General features: G+C 40.6%; 1 protein-coding gene across 7 annotated transcripts in view; it reads right to left on the minus strand.

Moving 5' to 3' along the window:
• The window catches only part of LOC116693152 (glutamate receptor-interacting protein 2), a 31180-nt gene that overhangs the window by 9326 nt on the left and 4531 nt on the right, over window positions 1-17323 (minus strand). For 4 of the 7 annotated variants that reach the window (XM_032521900.1, XM_032521905.1, XM_032521902.1 and 1 more), the window contains exons 2-18: window positions 16018-16098; window positions 15207-15345; window positions 13457-13602; window positions 12960-13043; window positions 12786-12861; window positions 12021-12166; window positions 10895-11042; window positions 10622-10791; window positions 8409-8537; window positions 8004-8165; window positions 6917-7103; window positions 3599-3744; window positions 3425-3505; window positions 3027-3090; window positions 2557-2702; window positions 1804-1948; window positions 1394-1533 (exon numbers count right to left, since the gene is read on the minus strand). In XM_032521900.1, coding sequence (XP_032377791.1) covers window positions 1394-1533; window positions 1804-1948; window positions 2557-2702; window positions 3027-3090; window positions 3425-3505; window positions 3599-3744; window positions 6917-7103; window positions 8004-8165; window positions 8409-8537; window positions 10622-10791; window positions 10895-11042; window positions 12021-12166; window positions 12786-12861; window positions 12960-13043; window positions 13457-13602; window positions 15207-15345; window positions 16018-16098 — 2190 coding nt within the window. The remainder of the gene's footprint in view (window positions 1-1393; window positions 1534-1803; window positions 1949-2556; window positions 2703-3026; window positions 3091-3424; window positions 3506-3598; window positions 3745-6916; window positions 7104-8003; window positions 8166-8408; window positions 8538-10621; window positions 10792-10894; window positions 11043-12020; window positions 12167-12785; window positions 12862-12959; window positions 13044-13456; window positions 13603-15206; window positions 15346-16017; window positions 16099-17323) is intronic. The other 3 variants (XM_032521901.1, XM_032521906.1, XM_032521904.1) reach the window with 1 other exon arrangement.

Genomic DNA, 17323 nt, shown 5'->3' on the forward strand with positions numbered 1-17323 from the left:
TACTAATAACAATGTCTGTAAATAATGCAACATGAGAGGAATAAATGCCTTGGGCAAATTCATGAACATGCCTTTGTGACTTAGGCGATTTTAAACCCTCAACTCTGTCAACAATGTGTTTACATGCACAGCAGTAACAGGGGTATACGGTGAAGTGAATAACCGGTTTATGCCAGTTCTTCCCGTATTCATGAGCAGGGAAGAAGGACCAGATATTTTTAGAAAAGACAAGAGTTAAGCGAAGTCCATGAAGCTAGCTAAATGCTAGTTTTCATGATTATTTAGTTAAAAACATACTTTCTAGCTGATAGATTACAATAAAGTATTTAAATCTGTCTTGATATGATCATATAATGTGGACAAAATTCAACAAAAACTCTTGAAGAAATATTGTTTTAGAAGAGTGAAGTCCATGAAGCTAGCTAAAAACAGCTAGCTAAATGCTAACTTTCATGTACTAAAATGCAGACTAAAAAGGCTGAAGAAAAACTACAAAATAACTATACGTATAGCCTAGCCTATATTATAGTAAACATTATCACTTCCCGAGCGGTAGATCTTCTTTCTTCTTGAAGCAGCGGCCATGTTGAAAAGCTTGTAAAACTGCCTAAGTCACATTGTCTTTTGACTTAGGCAAAATAAAACTGCCTAAGTCCCACTCTTGATTTAGGCAGTCAAACTAAAGGCGTAGAATCACATGAACTGTTCAACTGAGAATGTAGGAAATTTTACCAGAGGTGGCCAGCACCACGAGGAGATGATTTAGGCAAGAAAATACTTTTTGTCAAATGACAAATGACTTATGCGATTATTTTAGGCAGGTGACGATATTAAAACTCACTTTCATTGTTTTACACCCTTATTTTTTATTGTTTGCACACTTTGTTTTACCTTGTCTTTCCCTTCTCTTGTAAAGCCCTGTGAAACTTTTTGAAAAGCACTATACAAATACGGTTCGCTTTCTTGCTGTGAGAACAACAGGAGAATACCGTACAATCAGTGAAGGGAATGGAACACTGAACATTGGCTCAACAGGGATGCTTCTTCCACAGGAGACTGGACAAACTGGATTACCTAACTAAAGAATAAAACAATGAAAACTATTTGAAAAAAAATGTATGAGAAAGCATGTTTTAGGTCTATGAAACAAACTAAATGAAATGTGAAAAATGAATGTTCATGTGTCATAATGCAACTCCGCTTTTATTTGTTATTATTTCCTCCTGTATTTGTCTTTGCTCTTCTGGCTTTTTTGCCATTTTGTGTACTGTTTCATTTTCTTTTTAAATGTTTTTTTGTCTCAATTCTGCAACTGTATTTTTTTAAAGCTCATTTTTCCAAGCCACTACATGTCAACAAAAGGAAATAAGTTGCACAAAAAACAACAACATACGGTCAGCCTTTTTTTTTATCTTGAGGGTGACGGACTCCCCAGCCATCTGCAGAAGATGGATGGCCTCGCTCAGTGGCTTTCCTTTCAGACTGACTCCGTTGATGGCCAGGACACGGTCCCCTATATGGATGGCCCCGGTCCTGCAGGGTTAGGACAGCGGAGGAGACAGAGACACCAGAGTATACCAGACAGTACCAACAGACGGGCCAGGAAACCTGTCAGGCTGCCAGTGCGCTGACTGGGACGGAAACAAAGAGGCTTCTTGTTATAGAAAAAGATGAGTCAGACATTGTTTACTGACTAAGTGTTTATACTATTAAATAAAAAATAAAAAACGTTTCCAAAAGAGGGCTGCAACAGATTTGCCTTGCCTTAGCTTATATTTAGCCCATGACCTGCCATTCTCTCACCTCTCTGCCAGGCCTTTCTTAGTGAGGCCAGAAATGACGATGGGATCAAAGGGCTCCTCTGTGCCAGAGATCGTGATGCCTAGTGGTCCGTTATATCTCTTCAGCTCAACGGTGTAGATTATAGAGCCTGACATCTCCAACTCATCTGCATCACATAGGGGGGGAAGAGTAGATGCCATGCATAATAAGATTATTATGTGAAGATAGAATACCTTTATGATAAATTATGTTAAATGTTTGCGCAAATGAACAAATAGCTTTTTAACCGAACAGACCATTACCTCCATTATTTGTTATTTTACTCCGTTCAAATAAGTATGGATTTTATGCTGTGGTGGAAGATGTTTTCATATCCTTTACATTCAAGTACCAATACAACAGTTCATAAATAACTACTCAACTAAAAACAACTGAAGTGGCCTCATCTAGATTCTGCTTTTTTGTAAGTGGCCATTTTATAAACAAGGATGTATTTATTTATGATTTATGTTTTTCCATAAAATGTTAAGCCGTAGAGTAACTGGAAAACCTTTACATTAATATAATTGAGTTAAAAGCAATTGAGTAAAAAGTCATCAATTTCCTCTAAATTTTACTAATAGTAATAATAGAGTTAAAGAATAAAGTTGCACCAAATGGACTCAAATTAAGTAACTAAATCATGTACTTAAGTAAATTAGTAAATGTGCTTTGTTACTTCCACCACTGCTGTTAACCAGAATGCACTTTTGGTGTTTTAAGAGATTAATGTACCAATGTTGTCCTCATCTTTCTGGATTCGGAGTTTGACCATGTCCTCGGCCTGCTGTAGGACATGCATGGCGTCCTCCATGGTGCAGTTCTCCAGACGCACACTGTCGATGGCCAGTAGCCGGTCTCCAGGCTCCAGAGTGCCTGTTCTACCGGACAGAAAAGCAGGATCACAACTTTCACCTGGGACCAGCAAGCTGCTCCTCCTGACTCAGTATGAGAATCCTATTAGCGTTAGTGTCTCTGCGGAATCTTGCGGGGTCACTGTAACCTCACCCTCAACCTAATCAACACTGAGCCCTTCTGTCCTACTGATCCAGTTTTGATAGCTCAATCCAATTAAGCTCATTTTGCACAGTGGATTCCCAAACCATTTTTATTTTGGTTATGAAAAGATGATACGACTTAGTGCTGTGAGAGCATTACAATGTTCTGCAGTAATATTATGAGCTGTGTGTAATGATGGGACATACCTGTGTGCTATGCTTCCTTTTCTGATGTCAGAGATGATGAGGGGCTTGCCAGGTTTCTTACTTGCTGGTAAAAAGGAAGAAAAATTAAAGTGATTTTTATTTTAGGATGTAAGATATGAGCATAAACGCATTTTTGGAATCACCCAACTTTTCTTTTTGTTGTACTGATCATACTCTGCTTCCTGTTTCTGTTTATTTGAGGACAAAGAGTAATGATGAAGCTGGTACAGGCCAGTATTATTCACCGGTAATGAGGTATTTGCCCTTTGTGGTTTTGTAAGTGTGAGTTTTATGGAACACAGAACATGGATTCAAAAGAGATTTACGGTGTGCAGGTCTGCGGAGTATTATTGAGCTACACTGCCCCCTGCTGCTAATCTCATTCCTAACAAACTCACCACTGATGGTAATGCCCAGCTCCACTCCTCTCCTCTTGGGTAGTTTAACGTGGAAGGTACCACTGCTGGGAACCACCGACTCTAATTGGGAAGTGAAGATATATGTGGGTAAGAAAGCAAAAAATATATTTCAGAGACCTCACAATATAATAATTTATCTTCACAATGTGATACCTGCAACGTCAAACTCAATCTCCACTGTGACCTTGTTGGCCAGAGCGGAGTCTCTGAGCAGCTGATGGGCTTCCTCCAAAGTGCCATCTTCAGTCGGGATCCCATTAATGGACAACAGTCTGTCCCCAACCTGCAGCAGTCCACACCTTCACACAGAAAAACACACACAGAAGCCTTATGGTGGAAATAAAGCTCCTGTGAAAGACTGATATTTCTCCTCACTCAACAGTTAATATAGTAATAAAAAAAGGAAATATAAGATGTTTAGAAGAAATGTATGTTGGGTGTAAATGTAACAGAATGATCAAAAAAATCTTAAGGCAAGACAATATTTGTTTTTCATTCACTGGTCATATTGATTTTGGGGTATATGTTGCTTCCATTACCTGTCTTCTTTCAGACTAATGGAATACAAACAACCAAAATACATGTTAAGGTGTCTATTTTACTACACTTTATTTGCGTTTGTCGATATCTCAATCCGTAGATTGATTTTTTTATGGCTGTTTTTGATGTACTGAGTGATAAAAAGAAATTCCCCTTGTAAAAACATTTGACTAACATGTACAGTACAACAGAATGAAAGAAGAATTTTGAACCTGGCTTTATCCAATGTTCAGATTTCTGTTTTGGAAAGGTATGCAAATTAGCGCATATATAATAGGACAAAGCCTAATTTGTACATTTAAACAAAATGTTAGAAAAATTGTCATATGAGCAATTATTGTCTTAATGTAAGACTTTAGCATTAGCTTAGCCTAGCAAAGATCCTGCAGGTACCTGGTTCCAACTAGCTTGCTCCTAAGTGACAAAATAACGCCAACTTGTTCTTATTTAAATGTTGTAATTTGTATAGTCACAGGGTGTGCAAATAACAAGGTCACATGAGACAAAGCCATATTCTAACCGCATACTTACTGGGCACTATATTCTCAGAAAGGTGAAGCACTGGTATTTCTGCTACTTGGGCGGAGTGATTTACTCGCCGCACTTGAAAAGTCTGGTCACGGAGCAGAGAAAAACTAAAATGCATCACATTTTAACTAGGGGTGCAACTAGCAATTATATCCAAAGTATTGATTAATACTGTATGTTGATCTTTTACTGGATCCAAAAAATGACCCTCACAATTTCCCAGAGCCCAAGGTAATGTCTTCAACTTAGTTAGTTAGGCTTTATCATTCAGGAGGTCTCATTGAGGTCAAGATCTCTTTTACAAGAGAGACCTGAGAATAAATTACATACATATACACTAAGTTACATACATTTCCTTGAATACATAAGCCCTGCAATAGATGCTACCTTTGTGAATGTTTAGTTTTTGGTGAAATTGTTTTAGAAAAGTGTTAATTCAACTGTATGGTCGTTATGTTGCTGTTGAACTGTCATGCATTATACAGAGACACACACACACACACACACACACACACACACACACACACACACACAAGAATAACTAACCTAAAGTGCTTCATTGTAGAGAGTTCAAAACGTAAAGATTTAAATAATAATTGATACAAAAAATAAAATATCAACTTCACATTTAAGTTGCTGGAGGCAGCAAATGCTTGTCATTTTTTGCTTCATGAATTAAAATATCTGTTGATTAACTATTCGATTAATCTACTAATGCTCTCACTATGCCCACTCTAGTATCAGCAAGGCTTTTTATTTCTGCTTTCTGTGAAAGGATTCTAAAGAGTGACACATTCATGTCACATAGGCTGTATGTTTAAAATACCATATAAGAAATGATATAGCCTCTAGGCTTGACATAAACACACTGAACATTGACCTACTTTAACTTGGTAAATCACCTCTGCAAAGCGAGCACTCATACAGTAAAACAGATTCCACATATTTCATATTTACCAGACTCCTAATTGAAAAGGAGCACTGTCAGCTGATATAAATTCACTAACCACCGCTGCTCATTAACCTTGTGTGGAGGCTTAGACACCAACATCACAGTCGGATGCTGTACTTGAGTCACTCCTGCTCCAACGGCCCAGGGGACGTGGCCCTGCAGCGCCGGCACAAACACTATCATTAATCTTGCATTACAAGGACAGATACAACACACTGGCCTGATCAGAGCCGTGTGTTAATTAGACTGCAACATGCAGTCTTGATCAATACTACACACAGACCAATATCGGGCGTTTAAAGAAAAAAAACGAAAAAAAACAAAACACTGGCTGCACCAATGCCTCATGTATAACGTGTGATAAATCTACTTCTGGACACCAATACTCCTCGCATTCAAGACTCAAGTAACTGTCAGAAATTACTGAGAACATCTGTTGACCTTGTAACATTTTTGGGTTACACGCCCTCCGTCACTAAGGAAATAAACCATTACTATACCATGGGCTGACAAGCACAATAGCTTTTTGGGCTTGTGACTAACACCTTAAAAAAAGCAATGTCTACTCATGACACATTTTTACCAGTTATATATGTCGTTGACTATTTCAACAAGACTTTTTTCCCCTCATTTCTTGTTTGAATATTTTTTTGAAAGAAAGAAAAACAAGCACAGTTGTGCTTTGAGCTAAATGCTAACATCAGCATCCCACTGTAACATGCTGGCGTTTTGCAGGCATAATGTGTTCTATAATGTGCACACCATCTTAGTTTTAACATTTGCTAATTAGCACTAAACACAAAATACAGCTGCTGATGGAATGGCATTAGTTATGATGTGACTTGGTCCTAAACTAGCGGACAAATGAAAGTACATTTCACAATTCATTCAGGGGGGTTTATGAATGCGGCAACTAAATTTCACGACAATCCATCCATTAGTTCTTGAGGCATTTTACTCAAACCCTGAAATTTTAGCCTCATGGTGGCGTTAAAGAAAACGTTGGGGGATCATTTAAGTCAAATCCTCTGGGCAACATGAATAGCTTTACAAAATTACATGACAATCCATTTAAACAGTATTAAAATATTTCAGTCTGGACCAAAGTGGTGGAAAAACCAACCGACAGACCAACATTGCCATATGTAGAGCCACATTGCTATTGTTGCTCAGTCAAGATTAAAAAGCATAACTTTGCATGGCAGATGTTTCTTTTCAGCTTTTACTTATCTTGTTACCCCTAATGTAGGGCAGAACCCAAAATTTGGGAACCACAACATGTAGACAAATGCAGCTCTAATGCGCCTGCCTTGAGCTGAAATACTCATTGGGACAAAAGGTTAAAATTAGACTTTTTCCTCATGTGGCTGAATGATTAGCACTGGGGCCATCTAGTCAAGGTGACTCAGTACATGATACTTGTTTACTCGTTAGGTGTCTCAGTGTGTTACCTCTCAGCTGGGCTGTCGGGCTCAATAAAGCGGATGACTGGGGGAGCAGACAGGGTTTCTGTGGCAAAAACACCCCCCTGCAGCTGGATCCCAAAACCTGTGAGTGGATCCCCCCTCAGGATGACCTCGCTTGTTTCCACATGAAAAATCTGCCCCCCTGGGCCGACAGAACTGGACGTCAGAGAAACTGAGGGACAGGGGAGGGAGGGAACACATCAGAGAAAGATATAAGTGGAGAAGTGGCAGATAAATTGAGCAAGAGAGGGATTATGGGAGACAAAAAATGGAGGAGGATAAGGGGATGAGACATGCACCCACAGAGACAACAGAGAGGGAATGAGTCACTTATCAGAGTTTACGTCAGTCATGTTTACGTCAGCAGTCAGTCAAAACTGTTCACACAGTGAGGGAGTGAAAAAGGACGGAAAGGTGTTTTAACAGCGCTGTAAAACATGTTTAAAGGGTCAGTTCACCTAAATTACAAAAAAAAACAGCTAAGCCAAACATTTTCTCACTTAGAGATCGCTCTATAGTTTTATGTATCTGGGTTCTGAGATTTATGCCTCCATTCCAATTCAATGGCTGTACAGCTGTTACTTTACACAATGAACCAGCAGTAGTTTGATAAACATTCCCCACAGTGCAAAAGGAAAACCATGATTAAGGAAAATAAAAAAATAAAAATCTGTTTTTGCAAAAAAAAACTTCATATTAAACTGCCAAAAAAGTAATAACAAAAGGTGTTTAAATTACAGATATGTCTGGGGAGACACGTTCAATGCTGTGCACATCACAAACAAATCCCTTTCACCTCCATTATATTAAGTCGGAGGTAGAAATCTTATCGACATTCAATCAGTCGCCAGTTTATTATTAGGTACATTGAGCTAAAAGCAATGCAGTGTGACAGTGTGTTTTCTGATACAGAACACATACAAAAGGAGTTTCTGTTATTTAGCCAACTCTCATTGATACAAATGGGATGGACAAAATAATTAAATCAATTTGATTAATTTGGTTGAACCAACCCTTTAGAGAGGTAAAAAACTAAAAAAAAAAAAAGGAAGAGGCAGGCGGAAGGTCATACGTGAGCTTTTATGGTCCTTCTTCCTGTTCCTCCTCTTGCCCGTCAAGCTGCGGGGGCTGGTGGGAGCTACCGGAGGGATGGGACAGGGCAGCGTGTTGCTACCCTGGCTGCTAAAGCCCGAGGTGGCTGTGGAGGAAGGGGAGAAGCCACCGCTCACCAGAGCTGAAAGGAGACACACCACTACACGTATCAAAAGTCTGGTACAGTTAGACAAAACCACGTCACCGTGACATGCATGTCCACAGCTGCAGCACACACTCAGCATGGGAACATGCACCACAATAAAGTACTCTAGTAACAGTGTTGGAGTAAACCACATGGAAAAGATTGAACAAAAAGTGCTGAAGAAAAGCCTCCTGCTATGGTGTCTTGCCAGCAGCAGTGCTGTCACAATGGATAACTTACATTTGCAGTGGTCCTGCTGGTTGTGTGGGTGGCTTGGGCTGCTCCATGTCTTGCAGTGGCTGGCATGTGGGGGATGGCAGTAGTTGCTGCTTTGGTCCCAGTGATGATGGTTGCTCTTCTGCACTTTTACTGCAGCAATATGAAGGCAAACACATCCATTTGAGAAGCCTAATCCAGCTCCACTCCTCTGTTGTGCACTTTTCTAAATTCTACCCATGAAATCCCACGTTCATTCCCATGTCTACATTTGAAACACACTAAACAGTGCCTGGAGGATAATTCGGAGCGGAGTAATTGATATTTAATGTTGTCGTCATGGTACACTAGATTATATCCTGTGGTTTAATGTACATCTGACAAATCATTTAGACACACAGAGCTCAACTGGCTGAGAGGGAAGTGGTGCACTAAAAATAAAAAAATATCTTACTTTTACTAGCAAGCTTCCAAAAAGCTAAGTGCAAACTGGAGATCATTTTTATAATTTAGTTTTCAAAAGAGACAGATGGTGCAACAAGAGTCGACCGCTGGTCATAATGTTGTTGTGTTCAGCAGGAAGAGCTGTTAGGAGGCATGTGGCTTGACCTTGATTGAGTACAGCTGAAAACATGATTGTTGATGAGGCAGGGTGTCTGTTTCCTGCACCTGATTGGCAGACAGTTTGGTCCAAATGTGTTTTAATTTAATCGTATGGGATTCATATTCATGAGGTTTTCATTTAGCAATTCTGTTGACTTTTCCCTGCTTTGAATGAAATGGAGAGCACAGATTGTTAATTTTCAAAGGCGTCTTATCCCCTCACGTCAAAGCCTGCGAAATATTGCATTCAGTCATACGGCATCCGTGAAGCATTCAAAGGGAAACAACTGACCTCCTGTATGACACACACCTCAATAATTAATGTTCCTTTACATATTCATGCAACTAAATTTGTCGCAGTGTTACATGTGACAGTAATCCAGGCTGCTTCATTTGCAAGGGTATAATCTCTAACAATTTGCTCACATGCATGGGGAATTTGCTAGAAACATGGAAGACTGCTGTAGCGCCTGGGATGGTTGCCATGTTCAGGGAACCTGGTTAAATCCAGCTGTATGTAATCAGAATACAAGCAGGAGAACGCGCAGCCCTTTTCGGAGAACAAGTTTCTATCTGACTCAATCAAACCTGGGAAGCTTTGGTTCTAACGGCTTATGTTAAGCTCACCTAGGGGAAGCTCTCCAAGATATGATGTTTTCGATTGAGGCTGGTGGAAAGAAACATTAACTCCTAATCTCTTAGTGGCCGTATCAGTCTTTAAATTAAATCCCCGGAGGAGATTAGACATATTGCATCTTATAATCATGCCTTATCCTGGGGGGAAAAGAAGCTGTGAAAATATCATTTTACCATAACGTCATGGTGCCTGTTTCAAGAAGGGAATACGTATTAAATAGAAATGCCAGAAGACAAGAAGCATGCCTGTCATTTCTTTGAGAAGTGTTAAATGTGCTGCCCTTTGAATTCAGTCCAGTGGTCCACAGTAGCCAATGCAGATCAAGTATTTCACTGAGCAGTCTTGGAAAGTATTAATGTGTATTCCTTCTTCAGAGGATTTAACCCTAAATAGATGTAAGTTATCACAAATGACTCGGTAAATAAGGATAAAAGAAAGATGGAAGTTTGGCAAATAAAATAGAAGCGCAGCCGGATGGACCAGACAAAAAACTAAACAAAGGACAAAGAAATATTGCTGAAGAAAGGATTCAGCGACCGCCAGAGAAGAATTAACTACATCTTCGTCATGGTGTATGATTCTTCCCATGCTCACATGTTAAGGAGACCCTGCAGTTGCTGACCCAGAAATAAGTCTGCAGAACATGATCGCTGCCGGCCACTCACTCACGCACACGCGCGCGCACACACGCACACACGCACGTGCACACACACACAGGCATGGGAACCCGGCTCTTGACAGCTGTAGATAGAATAGCTGAGAGAAGAGCAGTTATTCTCCCCATGTCCATGCAGAACTAAAGATAAAGATAAATCTGAGGGGTCATGAGATGATTAATGAGAGAGGAATGAACAACAGGTTTTTCTACACAAAAATTTGTTTTGTTTTTTCCGACTTCTTTCTTTCTTTCACTGCTGATTCCCATATCTCTCTGATGTCTTATTCCTTTGTAGTAGCTCACAGAGTTTTATTTTTTTGTGTCACCTCCAGGACATACCTGTGTCTTGCGGCCTGACAGGAAGTCTGCTCTGACTGGCTGGGAGAATCTCCAGTTTCACAACATCACAAGTGCTAGCAAGTAGCTGCGTGGCCTCCATCAGAGAGCAGTGCTCTGTGCTGGTCCCATCTATGGACAGAAGGATGTCCCCTGCATGCAGCGCTCCACACCTGAGAGAGTGAGACAGTATGGCGGATTGTGTGTAATTGAGAAAAGCTTAGGTTTAATAGGAACGTGTCTGTGGCGCAGTATAGTGTAAAAGGTTGGTTTCACCTTTCCACCACGCTGGCTGCCTTTATCTTGTCAATAATAATAACTTGTTTGCTCCTGTATATTGTTGTAGTGAGGCTGATCCCGAGGCTGGTGGAGGGACCTTTCACTATCTCCACCAGCAGAGGGCCCGAGGCTTGCTGCATTGCCTCTGAAACAGATCATTCACACAGATATGAGAGAGGCCTACAAGATTAATAGATGCATCTTTTTACAATCTTAACCAACAATGGAAAAGACCATGTCAAAATATTAAACAGTAAGCGAAAATATGACTTAAAGGAGAAAACATTTTTATTTCTAAATGGTCCCTAATTTACATGCATTTGTTGTATTGACACATTTGCTCTTAACTGTTCTACACAATTGAGAAAAACCTTAACAGCTCAAACTAAAAAAAACTTTCTTTTCTTTTTTTCATTTTCCTGATTTTAGTTCTAAAATGTTTCTTATAATTGTGAACCCTCTGACTGGTTCAGTGTGATGGCAGGAGGTCTAGATACCTACATCCAGAGAGATAATGTGTGTCGAATGTCCTTGGTGACATGCCCTATTTTGCAAAGAGCAGAGTTTGTGATCTTATGGAGATAGAATCGCTATGACCAATGGAGGTTATAATCTATGGTGAGTTTCTGTCTTCAGGGGCATGTTTTACTACTTTTTGACCCAAAACAGATTTGATTCACTCTTTGCCCAGTCAGACTGATCTGTGTTGGTGGTTATTCCTTTTCACAACAATAGAATAAAATCAGTCATAATGAACTGAAGAAACACAAAAACTGTATTGTTAAATGTGCTTGAATTAATACTGATTTGTACTGTTTACTATATTCCATCAACAATTTGCTTACTGTGATGGCTCTGATGCAGAAAAGCAATACACTTTTTACACTGAGTTTCAACCTGCCATGATTCAGGAGTGGAGAGAGATCCTCACACTATAACAAAACACTGAATATTACCCATCTACCCTTTCCTTGTCAAAGTGTGCTCTTGGGCCAGTCAGACTCCCCTGGTGGAGTCTCCAGGGCCGACACTCACATCCATGCAGCTAAACGGCCACATTATTTACCCTTAGAGCAACACTGCCCTACCAAGCCCCACATATTCCCTGTGTGTATGTACTCACCCATGACGGAGACGTCATACTCAATCAGGAACAGAGCTTCCTGGCTGCTCTGCATCAGCATGGTCAAAGCGTCAGCGTGCTTCTCTCGGTTTAAAGGCATGCCGTCTATGCTCAATACTCGGTCTCCGGCCTTCAAAGTGCCCTCTCTGGATAAACACAAGAGGAGAAAGAGGGAAAAAAATAAAACACAGACGGCCAGCACAAGATGATAATACAAGCGCTAAAGCACCAGTCACAGTAAATCATTAAACAGTTCCACATGAGTGTTCCCTTCCAGGTAAGATGAAGGATAAATGAGATACATAGCCATAAAGTCTTTGATGATGAATTATGTTTGCTCCAGTGTTTTGGTTTTCGTGGGGAAAAGTGCAATGTTGCATTAGCCTCAGGATGGGCAGTGCCCTTTCTGCTTAGAAGATAACATACTCTATATGTGTCAGAGCCACAATTTCATGCACCGGCTCCAGTGTAGACGGATGCAAAAGAAATAACGTGCACATAAATATATTGCGGATTTAAAAGCATAAGTCATAATAATCTAATTCTACATGGTTAATGGATAACTATTGGGGGCAAAGATAAGGCAATTAGTAAGACACGTATCCATGAGTTTACACTGTACATCTGAATAGATATAGAAACATGCATGCATGCACACATACAGTAATTTGAATAGGCTCATTCATGCATGATCAGGACATAAAATGCCTACACGCCACATAAATAGTACCACACAAACACCAACTCATCTATCCATGCCCTCACCTGTCAGCGGGGCCTCCGGGCCTGATGTATGTAACCACCAGAGGACGAGACCTGCGCCAGTCCTCGTGGAAGCCTCCTAGATAAACAAAACACACATCATAAACATAAATCAGTGCAAAAAGCTAATTATTTTTTACGGAAGAATTTACACAAGAAAACATCCTGTCCACCTACCTCTCATAACAAACCCAAAGCTGTTTCCCTCCTTGTGTAAACACACCTCCATGGTTTTGGTTAAGACTCCTGAGGGGTTCTGGACTAAGAGTCGACAGGAAAGGACAGATTCAGAAAATGATTTTTACAATCCGCCAAAGCTACACATAAAACAGATTGATTATAGTGTCACCTGAGTGTTGTAAGTGCTGAATCATGAGAACAAATATGGATTGTGGAAATATGTTTGATTATTCTATGTTTTTGACCCGTGCTAGTGACACAAGAGCAGTGGGCAGCCACAATTTAGTTCAGTTTAAAGATAGACATTTAGGAATCATGAGACAAGCCTTTTTATGGTCTACAGACTTAACTAATTATCTTAATATTAACCCATTTCCTAACTTTTATGCATTTGAAAATCCAAACCATTTGTTCTGATGACAGCACCGTCTCCAAACATCTGAGTTTTTGTTGAACAATGAGGAACAATATTATTCTTGCAGAACGTCACCTACCGAGTTGAGGCAGCTCGTACTCCACCTCCAGCACAACTCTCTCCCCGATGTTCTTCAGCAGGCTGATGATCTCATCGTGGCGAAGCTTTGACAGGTTGATGCCATTCACTGACTTTATGTAGTCTCCTACATTCAGCTGGTCGCTCCTGTGGAAAAACATGTACAGACCATCAAGATGAAGGCTGGATTATTAATTGGGCAATGCGGGAAATATCCCCCGGGGGCCTAAAAAGCTCTAGATTTACTGCAAGTCACTTGGGTTTTAGAATTGCAAGTTTTTCTTACTGAGGGGAAGACAATTATCAACAACAACATTTTTAGCCACTTTCTGCTGATTTATTAGTTTTATGGCTCACACCTTAAATGTGGAACTCCCTATGAGCTACCTGTTTGTTATAAAAGCACATTTTGATGAAGTTGATCCATTCATGAACAAAATCAGATGCAACTGTCTGATCTTAAATTACTATTCTGGCTGTTCCAACTGTGTAAAAGAGGCAGAATTAGAAGTTGGTGTGTATATTTGTGTCCAAATTGCAATGGTAATTTGATTACAAATGCCTTTGCACTATGTGGAATGACATACAGAGCCAGCTGTGTTGAATAGTGAGAGACGAGCAGATGGCTGAAAGCGTCTTCTCTTCAAACACTGACGCAGATGATTGTACATGCTGTCTCACATATGACATTCTGAGTCAACATGCTGCTCATTGGAAGGCTAATTAATTAAATAGATGTTTTGGCCTGCTTGCCCCTCTCACCTTTGGGCTACTGCCAATCAGCACTGACAGCAGACAGACAGAGACGTCTTGACCAGCAGACCCGATCGTCCTGATCCGGTCTGGTCTCATCACACAGTGTCACTGCCAGTCTCTCTCCTGTCTGTCTGTGTCTCTCTCCACCCAGTAAATTAGCTAGCACTTCCACACAAGCATGAACTCAGCTGTGGGAAGACAAGCTGCTTGGAAGAATTAGCTTGGTGTCTGTCTTTAAACCTCCTAAAACTTGACAAGCAGATTTTGCCAAGAAATTTTCAGAGGGGTGTTATCATTCTTACAAAACTCTCTCTGTGTGTGTGTGTGTGTGTGTGTGTGTGTGTGTGTGTGTGTGTGTGTGTCACACGCGTTGCTTAATCATCATGAAACGTGAGTCCTCCACTACATTTTCCTTTCGTGTGGTTGATGTTGGAGAAAATTTGTTTAATGACGTTGACGTCTGTGACAACATGTTTAATTGTGGGTGGTGATGGCCCAGTGGATGTGACACGTGTCTCTGGTGTGGGAGATCTGGGTTCAATTCCCGTTGCAATACAGCTACCAATATGTCCCTGAACAAGACACTTAACCCATAGTTGTGCCAGAGAGATGTGGCCTCTGACATATGTAACAATTGTAAGTTGCTTTGGATAGAAGTGTCAGCTAAATGACATGTAATGAATATTAATTCAGCAATCACTAAATACAAAAACATAAGCTCACAAAATATGTCTATTGAATTATAGCCACCATACAGTGAATTAGACATTGAAAATATTAACTAAATCAAAACTTCTTATATGGTTTCTTGGGAACTTTGGGTATTACTCTGAGGGACGGCATCATGCTGATCTAACACAACACCTGCAGTCCTGCAGATAAGGCAAGCTGCTATAACTTTGCAACACATGCACATTTGTAGGAGCAGAATAACAAGTACGGACAGCTTGGTGTGGTTGCCAGGTTTTAACCGCATCACAGAGCAGTGATCTCACCTGGCAGCTAGCCCACCTGGCCGTAGGTTTGACACTCTGGGCTTGCCATCCTTATCAGAGCCTCCGGAGATGGTGAGGCCAAGGTTGCTGCCTTCCCTTTTCATCAGGTCCACCGTGGTCACTCCTCGGCACTCCTCTGCTGACAGATACAGACACAGATCCAGAGTCTGAATTAGCCTCTGCTTGACAGAGTCACCCTGTCTGAGAGGCAACAAAATGCTTTTTTTCTTCATCTTTCTCTCCTGAATCGCTCACAGAAATGCCCTCTGACACACGACCACACACTTTATTTTCTCACTTTCCTGTCCTTTCCTTGTTCCTTCAAATCTCTCAATCTGAGTGAATCTTTGTGACAGGTTCAGGAGGAGGATGGAGTCAGTTTTATTAACAGCACCCTAAATACTAATAATGGAAAGACATTCAATGCATTATTACAAAAGAGGCCAATTCAATTGTATTCTTAAGTGAATTCAAATAAGTTTCTTGACTCTGACAGATACGTGGCTACATAGTGTCATCAGAGGACTCATCCTGTCTTGTGGTCCATGTTCTGCTGTGCTGTTAGATTGTTGTATGTGAAGCCTACCAAGTGTGGTTTAGTGCAAATGACAGGTATGCCACACAAGCGGTTTTGTTTTTACCTTATCTAAGCATTCAAAAGAGTGAAACATCAAGGAAAACACAGCACATGGCTCTGCACGCAGATAGACAAAAATCTCAGTCAAAGACGGCATGACTTCTTTTTGAGGACACAGTAGCATGAATCAGATTACTGATAGAAAACAAAATGTCAGGTTTGACTGTAATGTACCTGAGAAGCTGCGCCTGCAGGATGAATGTGATTGGTCAGTTGCCCCGGACTCCTTGCTCCCCTTTGAGTATGGTCCTTCATCTGAGGAGACAGCAGGGAGGTGTGGAGGTGCTGTTATGAAGCACTGTGGCGACATGTAGGGAAACTCTGCAGCAGAAGGCTAAATGAACACGACCATTCACTGCACGTCATGACAGCTGCACACATGTTAATGCTTTGAACTGCACCCTGGGTAATGTGAGGCCCTTGGTGGGAGGGGGCGAGGCCGCACCAAGCCAACAGCCACATACATTCATCAGGCATGAACCTTAACTGAAACAGAGTGATTACTTGTAGCCTGAACTTTGCTTCCACAGCTCTATAAAAGGTTTAAGGGTTTTGAATAGCTCATCTCTGTCTGCAGCAGAGACCCTTGAAAACCATTAATTTAACACAAGAATACATTTGCGGTGAGCTTGATGTATGCAGCTACTAAAGCATGGGAATTTTCAAGAAAGAACAGCATGCAGTTAATGGACTGCTCGGGCATACAGAGAAAATCATCATTTTCAAGTCATTTACAGCAGCTGCTACAGAAAGATGGGAAATGTTTAATCTGCTCTGCAGGGAAACTGTTTTTTCTTCCCACAGTGGGACCTTTTGCTGACAGAGCACAGAGCTGGCCTCAGATTAGCAAAGCCACCACTCGGCCATCAGAACCTGAATGCAGCCACACAAGCATGACAGCAGTCATAGTGATGAGGAAACGGACTTGGCACTTCTCTAATCCTGTCCACTGTGGATTACCTTTTCAGCTGTCCAGCACAGTGATTGAACACCATGTTACCAATTTAAAGAGGAGCTGTGCGAAGGCCTGTTTTTAAGTGTATTTAAGTGTAGGAGCCATGCTAGTACCTCATGCTACAGTCTACAGACATGGATAGTTCAGGAATTCTTTTGATTGGGGCTGTATGAGGCACTTATCCATAGTCAATGTATTAGCTACAGTCAGCGCTGGTGCATGCATATAGGTGGACTAGGCAATAGCCTAGAGCTGCAAAAAATGTGAACTTATAAAACATTTAAACTGTTTTGTTTGAGAAATGTGTGTCTGTCAAGCAAATGTGTTCACAAATTAAAATATTTCTCACATAATGTTAGCAAAGATACATTTTGACATTGATCAAACTGGCCTGTAGTTCACTAAGATAGCCATCCACAGATACAGTTAATATTAAGGATTTACTTTGCCAAATGTATGTTTAACATTAAAACATGATGTATAAATATATGACTTTGTTAATCATTATTTTTTTAATAGTTTAGT

The sequence above is a fragment of the Etheostoma spectabile genome, chromosome 7, assembly GCF_008692095.1.
Source record: "Etheostoma spectabile isolate EspeVRDwgs_2016 chromosome 7, UIUC_Espe_1.0, whole genome shotgun sequence".
Taxonomy (NCBI): Eukaryota; Metazoa; Chordata; class Actinopteri; order Perciformes; family Percidae; genus Etheostoma; species Etheostoma spectabile.